Genomic DNA, 9908 nt, shown 5'->3' with positions numbered 1-9908 from the left:
TAATTTAGGGCACCTTGGGTTCAACCCACACACAATTCTTGGTACACTGGCAGAACTGGCCTCCATGAAAATGTAGCCGCAGTGGCTGGGATTTAAGCACCAATTATGCTCGGCAGCTAAATGGCAGAGCCATTGAATTACAGTGGCAGGTAAAATTGAACATGCTCACACTGTTTCAATAGATCTATAAAATTACGATGACTAGATTGGTGGCAGTGTATGCAAGCACACATTTTGTGCCTTTCATGCCACGGAGGTTTTTTCACACGCACTCGGGTATAGACCACCAGTAATCTTTGATGTAAGCGAGATGCTGTAGTGCTGTTGTTGCTGGCCTATGAAAAAGCTAGGGTTATGCGCCATAGAAATACATGGAAAGATTTTCTGAGCAGTCTTTCGCATTTACAGTGCACTATGATGTCCCCTTGTGAAGTGAAGCAGAGTACATCTCAGAACTGAATGTAAAAGTATGGAACACCATTTCAAAGGAAATTATTTTTAGAACACCGTGATATGGGCGTAGCTGTATCCTACCGGTACTCACCTACGGGGCAGAAACGTGAAGGCTAACAAAGAGTGTTCAGCTTAAGTTAAGAACAACGCAGCGAGTTACGGAAAGGAAAATGATAGGTGTAACGTTAAGAGATCGGAAGAGGGCGGAGTGGGTGAGGGAACAAACGCGTGTTGATGACATCTTAGTTGAAATCAAGAGGAAGAAATGGGCTTGGGCAGGGCATGTAATATGAAGGCAAGATAACCGCTGGTCCTTAAGGGTAACGGAGTGGATTCCAAGAGAAAGCAAACGTAGCAGGGGACGGCAGAAAGTTAGGTGGGCGGATGAGATTAAGAAGTTTGCGGGGATACAGTGGTGGCAACTGACAAAGGACAGGGTTAATTGGAGAGACATGGGAGAGGCCTTTGCCCTGCAGTGGGCATAGTCAGGCTGATGATGATGATGATATGGGCGTATGGGAGTTGCCCCCGGCTCGAGGCACTAAGTGGGAGCGCGATGCACAGAAATACGTGTCAACAAAATTTTCAGAAAATTTTTCTTCTTTCATGCATACACTTTCATGTACTCATGAAAGTGTCTCTTAACAGTTGGAGGGTGCTTTGAAGAACAGTATGACAAAGTGTGCAACATCATTCCGAAGCTGTCGTTTCCAAACATCGTGATAAACATGTTGTGAACCCGCACATATCCCTAGCTGGTTTTTTCCACTAATTGCACAAGCTTCTCAAGGAGTCCGGCAAGCTGCTGCGGTGCTGCATTTGCCGACTAATACAGCCATTCAAACCGGACAGCCTAGACAGTTCTACATGGAAAGGAGTTTTCAAATGACATGATCGGCGAACAAAAGCGAACTGCACACTGTAGCAGACGGCGATGCAGACAATACCCCAAGCTGTTTCCGGCATCCGCTATATTTGTATGCGCAGTGTTGTCAATATGGATGGTAGGGAAAAAAAACGCAGAAGGAAAAACCATCACCAGCTACTTGAACTGTGGTTCTACAGTTTTCTTCCCTTTTGTACATATCTCCCTCTAGCTGCCCTTCTTTGACTCTCTCCCCTCTTTCACCCCCTTCATGGTGAGTTCAGGTGCCCGTTCAGACCGAGACAGTTACTGTGCCTTTCATTACAACAACCTCCCCTGGTCCAGAGCCAGCAGAATTACATACACTGAAAATGTAAGTTAACAATACAGCACTACTCTGCTGGCTTTTCCTTCACACTGCAGTGCCATATATTCTATCAACTTGCACGCTAAGAAAAGCAAAAAGGACACAACTCGTTCCTTACAAAAGGACATCAGAAACACCACTGGTTTTCTTTATTCTCGAAAAAAAAAGAAAAACTGATGCTATGAAACAAGAGGAATGTGAGCATGTGTGGCGAGTCTATGCCTGAAGCTTTGCCTTAGCACTGTAGGCAAAGTACCAGAGTAGCGCTGCAGCCAACCCAGCCACGAATTCGCTCTGGATCCAGGGGCCAAGGTAGGTGCCCTGAGTAAAAGACGAGACACAGGATTTTGACCTCCCATGACAATCTAGAGAATGTGCAACAAACGCTTAACACATTGTCTGCATGCTTGATGTTAGGTGACAGGAACCTGCTTACTTTGTACATATAGTGGACTCTCATTAATGCAAACTTGCTTATTTCAGAGTTTTAATCATTCAAATTGGGACTTTGGTTCCATCAACACCATGTTTATTAAAAGGCTCCCCTTGTTTTGGACTTCGCATAATTCGAACAAAACTTCAGTACCCCTTGAGAACAAATTATCGAGAGTCTACTGTGCACTGACAAAAGTATTTAATGCAAACATGGAACAGAGACTATGATGCCAGGTGGAAACGTTCAAGAGTGACCAACCTCCTTGAAAACTTGCAGAGTGCGACAAAGCACCACCCAATTTCTAGTCTGAGCTGTCTTGAAGCAAGATCATGCTATTTTTTTTTTTTAATATAAAGGTCAGCAGCCAACAATGAAAGCTGATATAAAGCTGTTGTTTAGTTTTGCGACCTCGTGGCACGTTTGACAACTATCTGCACTCCACTCGGGACCAACAGTGAATGTTGAAAGAATAGAAAGCCTTTTAAAACAGTGATTAACATACATAATAAATCACTGGAGCAGCGGTTGGGGTTCCAAAAGCAATTTCTACTGGTCGGTAGAGAGACCATTTTTCTCCATAGCAAAAGATGTTTATCCTAGCTTTTCAACGCTCCGTTTTCAGTATAAGTAGAGTCTCTGTCATTAAAACATGGTAATAATAGCAATACAGGCCAAGTTCAACTTGCACTTAGTGTTTCCTTTAATGACATGGTCAATAAAAATAAAATCTGCTGCCCCTTGTAATGGTGTCTACCTCGATCACGAGTGAAAATTGCAGCGCAGTGTTTGCAGTGGTGCCATCTGCTGAAAACATGGCCAGTTACAGAAGCCTTACAGCAAGGGAAGACTCCTAGCTGCAGCAATCACCTTTTACTAAATCGTGCAGTAGAGATATAAAGACAGCCGACAAATTGCAAACATAGAAACTGGGTCAACAGGGCACAGGCAGCAATCCTGAGGCTGAGGAGCTGGCTGGCCAACAGCAGGTGGATGCTTTGGAACCATGTGATTGTGTTTGGCAAACAGAGGTTCACGCGGTGCATGGGAGTCTAGTGAACAACTTTGTTCCTTGCCACAGCATATATATAACTGCAGCGCTGTATAACAGCTCTGGTGGAGACCGGAGGCACAATCACCACCTTTACACTTTGACTATCCTGCCACCTCTACCAATTCCCTGCATCAATCTGAATGATGCCACGCTGCTTCAGCAACACTGGAGCATAAAGAGATGCTGCAGCAGTCACTGCCTCGAGTGAGCAGCTCATGCATGCTCAAATATGTGCTACCATCAAAAGAAATTCGCCTCTGCTAGCATGACTGCACAAAGTTTTGTGCTGATGCACGAGGATCAAAAGCCATTTAATGAAGTAAAAAACAAAAGAAGGTTCCTCAGGATGAGCACAGAGTATTGTTCGGGTGTTCATCTGTGTCTGTGCGTATCTTCCTTTAGTCCTTGTCTATGTCTATTATACTTAAGTTTCGGAATTTGTCTTTCTGTCAGGAGCAAAAGGGAGTATGAGGAATGTATGGATGCAGGTGAGTGAAATGCAACAGGGGAGACGACGTACTTCATTACAAAGCATTAAATGCCATCAAGGCAAACTGCCTCGTTGCTTAATGCACCACACAGCCCTACTAGGCAAAGTGACAGCCTCGATAGAACACTCCTGTGAAATCTTTAGCCCCAATTTCTAGTGAAGTTTATGAGGTATTCACAAGGCACAGCAAAGGCTCGGATATCCTGAAGTACTCAACCACTCAGCTTTTGAGAAGCGTAAGTACCAGACTGGCCATCCTTATACTAAAGCTTGCTTTAACACTTCGTCACTTTGCCAGCAGTGCTAGCAAACACTGCTCATCCTCATCCCAACTGTCGCTCATAATTCATTTGAAAGTGCTACAGGACTTTCCCTCCCCTTACTGAATACCATGTACATTGAGGAGGTAGCCTTCAGGAGGACTTCGGCAAAGCTGACTCCCAAGAAAGGTCACAATATGTGCCACTTAAGTACTCACCGAATGATTAACGTTGATTGTGAAAAGCGGTGTCACACCCTGGAGGCTTTCCCCAGTTCGCTGGGCCTAGAACAGCGAGAATGCATAACATCAACATCAAAGACACTAGAGATTAAAAATGATGACCAGATGGAAAACATATCAAAAGCATGCCCACGGCTCCATTTCAGAATCAGTGGCCCAATTTGTGCAGTACCTTTCGGAGAGCACCATAGCCTTCTTCATCATACACCCTGATAAGATAATCGCCCGAGTGCGCCTTGTTCAGTTCTTCTGTCCAGCTCACTTGGTAATCATTCGTCTCAGTAGACTTGATCACAGGAACAATCTTGCCTTTCACGTCCGCATACAGTGGGACATTCTGAAACCCAACGAATGTTGCTTAGTTAAAGGACCTTTACACACCCAACAAACACTACAGGCACGTCACATAGGAGGTCTGCCAATTATTCCGACAACCTTGGTGTTTTTAACGAGCACCGAAATCTTGGGAAAGGGGTGCTTTTCCAATGGGCCTCCAATGAGGTGTGAGCTGTGGCCTTGATAACGCAGTGGTTATTCCACTGATTCCAGGGAACACACACACACAAAAAAAAGGTAGTAAAAAAAAAGTTTTTACGCTTCATTAACACCAAAGATATCGGCAATTAAAAATGATACTCCTCCTCTCTCACCTTGACTCATACATGCCGCCATGCCATAAAAAAATAAAGAAAACAGGTTAGGACTGTACCCCACTGCACCCCCCCCCCCCCCCCCCCCATCACTTGGGCAAGCCCAATGAGAAGGCTTGCCCTGATTATCCACTTAACTTCAGACCCTAATTGTTTGCAAGCAGCAATTTTTTAAAGAATTATTCGTAAATTACCGGGTCCACGCAGGGCTCTTAAACTTGACTCGAAAGCTCACAAAGACCACCTCTACAGGTCTGTTGTATTAGAATACAAGCTGTATTAGAAAACAAGCATTAAAATCATTTCAGGGTTTCTTTAAGCTTGGGTCAACTTCCTGAAGTAAATCGCAGATAAAACCTGTTCCGTACAGTGGACGCATTTGTCCTCAGTGCCGTTATCACTAAGTCCATTGCAGAACAAGGGCAGTACTCTCCAAACAACCTAGTCCCATGCCAATCATGGTCAATCTATCACTCCACTAACAACATTAGATCTGACGTAAATGCGCACCCACCCCATAACAAGACTGAGCACTGTATGTAAGGTATCTATCAGTTGTACTGGCAATCTGATAGTGTTTTCAGAAATGTATTTCAACAGCAGGAGCCTCCTCAGAGTACCACACTGAAAGATGAATGCACTGCATAATAACAATGCTTCCGAAAGCATATGGCTTGCCACCATGACAGCTATAAGTCAGGAAGGAAGATCCACGACGAGAGAAACAATCATGATTTGTAAACACTTTGCTGCCTGTTAAGAGCACCTGCATGAGGCTTGCGATAAAATTTTAAAGATGCAAACTGCACAGTCATGAGACAGCTGTTCAGAAGTAAAGCTGTCACCGAGTTCCCTCATGCTTACTCAGCAGGCTAAAATAAAAGCAGGCTATTAAAGGTGCAGTGAAGAGGAATCTGAACTCGTCTTTTTGCCGCGGGAACTCAATCCACACGTTCCGAGCATTCTTAGAAGCTTCGATTTATTGTCCTGTGCAGCCGATTTCTATAATTAAATCGAATTACAAGACCGGCTCCCGCCTTTTTTTTTAATTCTCCCCCGTACGGTGGGAGGAGTCGACCAACGCGCGGAGTGCCTTTCACCCAGTCCCGTGGCGGCTTGCCGCTCTGCCATCGGCGGAGTAATACGTAGTAATCCGTACAAGCAAATAGTCCGCGCGGATTTTTTATTTCTGCGGGCTTATCTTGCAGCTATATCTGCGAATGAAACCATTAATTCACGGAAGCCTAAAAAACAAAATAGAGCGAAAGCAAAGCCTCCACGGAGCTGGCTGAAAGGCACTCCACGTGTTGGTCGACTCCGCCCACCGTACGGGGAGAATTAAAAAAGTAAAGGCGGGAGCCGGACGTTAATTCGATTTAATTAGGGAAATCGGCCGCACAGGGCAATAAGTTGAAGTTTCTAAGAATGCTCGGAACGTGTAGATCGAGTTCCCGCGGCAAAAAGACGAGTTCAGATTCCTCTTCAGTGCACCTTTAAGGTTTCATTGCATAAATCACATAGGCACCAAAGCATCATGCAGGCTCTTGTTCACCCGTCATAAGGGTACGTGTGTATCGTAACCTTTTCAGCAAAAGCAAGAACTGTTACAGCAAAGGCGGTTACAAAGGAGAAATTTCAACGTTCCTCCAGCTTCATTTCAAGGAGCTTTTAGACTGAAGCTTTTGTATGTTAACTACACCCAAAGCAACACCCGCGCGTCTATAGGTATACAGAGGCCGGCCATGATACGTTCTAAGTGTCCACACCATGGCCCTAACAATATTGCCTTCCTTTCCTAACGCTACTTTTCTCTGGTCACATTGGCACTATAATGACGGTGCACCATGGAAGGCCTTTCACCAGCAGTTTTTCCTATAACCCAGCAAGCGAGCCATAGCACTGCAAGGAATGTGCAGTCATTGTACAGTACCACCACTGCTTCGGTGAACATCGCAGCCAACTGGGGCGACTCACAACAGATGCTTATGATGGAGATCATGTCATGCTTAGGAAAAGCAAGAAGGCATGGCCTGACAGGACCTTGTACAACAAAATATTATAAAGTTTTATGAAGTTAGGAGCCAGGGTGGCAGGAACCCAAGTGGAGAGATCAGATTACGAGATTTGCTAAGATGACAGGATGGCTGTGGCTTGGTCAGGAGAAGTCTAAGGGGAGCACACTGGCAGAGGCTTTGTCATGCAGTGGATGCAACCAGGCTGAGGAAGATAATGAAGTTTACAACTTCGAAGCATTCAAGCCTCAAGTTCTAGTAAAGGCTGCTGCATACTATATTACTACCTATTCACAATGTGCAGCTCTTACATGGAGACTTTAAATGCAGGAATTATAAGCAAATGTAGAATGCCCAAAAACAGAACCTGTGCTGGTTAGCATGCTGAGCTCAGTGCATGCGATTGTCACTCAACTTCTGTTTTTCCCTACAACATTAATACAATGATAATCTCAGCCCACTTGTTACTGCCAGCTAAAGTGACCATTGTTGTTGGAGGGTATTTGTAGGCTCCTGGCAACAGTAGATGGCAATATGTGAGTGCATTTTCATTTGCTGTACTGCTAGCTACAGCCGTATTTAGGGATTGCCATTCAAGAAAAAAATGGCACAGAATGATCTTTGTCGAAAATCGCCAGTGAAGAGAAACCTGCCAGCACCTATCACTTTGGTGCCAACTGGCCCACCAAACCATTTCTTGCAGGCACTGGCGTAAGCAGTCCTTCCGCATGTGTAGTTGCAGCCTTTACGAAAACATCTGCCACCATCAAACAGTGTTTTGCTGATAGGCCTGCACTGGCATTAAATTCAAAGCGGCAAGCGGCAGTGTTTCTTTGATCCCCTTCCTACAAGAGGGAAATGCATCAAGGAAGCAATCCAGTACTTGTGTTTCATAGATGCTCATATTGCTAGCAGCCATTGTGAGCTACTTTCCAACTTTGCTTCAACAAGCATGGGTGCAAACACAACTTGCACATGGTGTTATGTGCTGTGCTGAGCATAGACCAGCACGGGACCAGACGCACAACCTACGCAGTTTTACCGTGGTGAACAAAGATGGCACGAAGAAGGTTTCGTTTGCACGTTACAACTGCTCATGGCTACCTTGAAATCAGTGCAATGCCATGCAATGCATAAGCGTAGCTGCATAACACATGCACATCACTTTTTTTCAACTTGGGCCCCTTGAACAAACAAAACCATCATTCATATCTGATGATGAATGGTAAAAAAAAAAGAAGTAGGGCTAGTATTTACAGCTGCTATAGAAGTATGCTTTTGAGAATACCAGAACAGTGTACACCGGTACAGAAATCTGGGAATGGGCTTATTTCCATGGGGTGTGTGCTTCAGTTTTCAGTGGTACAGTTGATGTTCAGCAGAAGAATCGCAAGAACTTGGCACGTGAAAATATGACACGCATAATAGCCATGACACTCATCCTCAAAGCTAAGCCACAAAATCCGCAGTAAAATTTGCACTGACCGCTCATGATAGGAATACAACAGCCAAGATACAGCCTGCACATCTTTCCCATGCCATTCACATCTGGATGTGACAACAAATAGAATTACACATGCCTTTGCATGATGCATACATTGATCTCTATTCAGCGTGAATGCTGAAGCAACATACAGTAGCAGTGAGCACGTGAAACTGAAAAAGATTCACGAAAAAGATGTGAGACAGATACTGCGCCATTTCCTTCCCTCAAAAACCAATTTGCCTATTTTACCTTTAAGTGATTCATTCTGCTTTAGCAAGGTGAATTCCTGCTAAATTCATTTGTCACCTACCTAGTAGCATTTAAGCTTATACGTGTTATGAAACATTTATAGTAATGCTGCATGCACATCAGTTCGGTATCCACAAAGAAGGGGAAATTCACGGCACAGATAACTCCAGTGCTCATGTTCCACAATAGTGTGGTGGAGACATCTTGGCAGAATGAGTTTCGCGAAAGGAATGGGAAATGTTCACATAGTGTTTGTTACCTGAACATTTTCCCGGCACCTAAGGTGAAATTCGGCAATGAATGCGATGTTTGCGACGATGAGTCCATCAGTGGTGGTGTAAACCTTCGGCGTCACCTCGGGGTTGTCGCAAGTTTTGCCTGCAAAACATCGCACCACGAAATGTTAATACTTTAAATTCCGTGTACCGGGTTGGGCTAGCTTGAGCCAGGCCGTCTAACATAAAGTAACTTTCCTGGGATTTGTTGAAGTGCTCGCCAAATAGGACCACCAACGCGAATTTCACTGACATATTAGTGCTTTTCTTTTGGGCACTACGTACTACTCGAACTCGTCACCAGTTGAAAGGAAAGTAATGCTACACAACTTAGATCTAACTGAAAGCTTGATCTGAATCAAAAACAGTCACAGGAAAAATAGATTCCGTCTAGTTCTGCTAGGGAGAACTGCTAACGCTTTATTTTTCTAGTTCCCGAGAGATTTATTTCAACACACCGATCACGACAACGTTTCTAGCAATACCCGCAATGACAGGGAGCAGATACTCAGGCCAAGACGCTCGCGGGATGTTAAACTGGGGGCCGACTTTCAGACGTCTCAGTCTTTTGAACCAAACACAAACAGGAGATGTGCGCTAGCTGAAAGAACAAATATGAAGTACTGCATTTTTTGAACACAAGTTCGACAAAGCAAAAGTGAAACTTACCATGGCAATGTCCAACGAAAACCAAAAGGAGAGCGGCGACAACACATCTCATTGCTGCCATGTTGCTAAAGGGGGGGAGAACACGTGTAATGACGTGGTGGCGCACTCTCGCACGCAGCACATTCAATATGATACAACTAGCAAACCAGTCACTCAAAATTATCGCAACAAACGTCAAAAAATAAAACAAAGTTGCAATTTTTCTAATTTATACGTCATGATAGTTGTCATGTTAAGTTTATTGTTGCATAATTTAGACGAAATCAGTACAATCTGGTTGCGTTCTGTCCAAAGAGAGCGCTGCATAACACGTACCTTAGCTAGGGTCCCCTACCTTAGCGTTCTAACTAGTTCTAACCAAACCTAAATGGTTCTAGTGTTCTTGTCAGGCCAAGTAAGCTTT

General features: G+C 44.3%; 1 protein-coding gene across 1 annotated transcript; it reads right to left on the bottom strand.

Moving 5' to 3' along the window:
- Positions 1-1799: 1799 nt before the first annotated feature.
- Tapdelta (Translocon-associated protein delta) lies at positions 1800-9643 on the bottom strand. Its single transcript, XM_089570494.1, has 5 exons — positions 9506-9643; positions 8821-8939; positions 4337-4501; positions 4141-4206; positions 1800-2006 (listed from the first exon to the last, which is right to left on the bottom strand). Exons 1-5 carry the CDS (start codon positions 9564-9566, stop codon positions 1902-1904), a joined length of 516 nt encoding a protein of 171 aa, XP_089426620.1. The 5' UTR covers positions 9567-9643; the 3' UTR covers positions 1800-1901.
- Positions 9644-9908: the final 265 nt, after the last annotated feature.

Source organism: Amblyomma mixtum, chromosome 2, assembly GCF_055824585.1.
Source record: "Amblyomma mixtum isolate Tamu chromosome 2, ASM5582458v1, whole genome shotgun sequence".
Classification (NCBI taxonomy): Eukaryota; Metazoa; Arthropoda; class Arachnida; order Ixodida; family Ixodidae; genus Amblyomma; species Amblyomma mixtum.
Note: the sequence above shows the minus strand (reverse complement) of the source record. Positions and strands in the feature narration are given on the sequence as shown.

Excerpts from the sequence above, each read along its gene's own strand:
- Tapdelta (XM_089570494.1), bottom strand. The coding sequence starts at position 9,566 with ATGGCAGCAATGAGATGTGTTGTCGCCGCTCTCCTTTTGGTTTTCGTT. Across the intron at positions 4,502-8,820 it reads GGTGCCGGGAAAATGTTCAG|AATGTCCCACTGTATGCGGA; the intron begins GTAACAAACACT and ends GTTGGGTTTCAG. Across the intron at positions 2,007-4,140 it reads CAATCAACGTTAATCATTCG|GGCACCTACCTTGGCCCCTG; the intron begins GTGAGTACTTAA and ends TCTTTTACTCAG.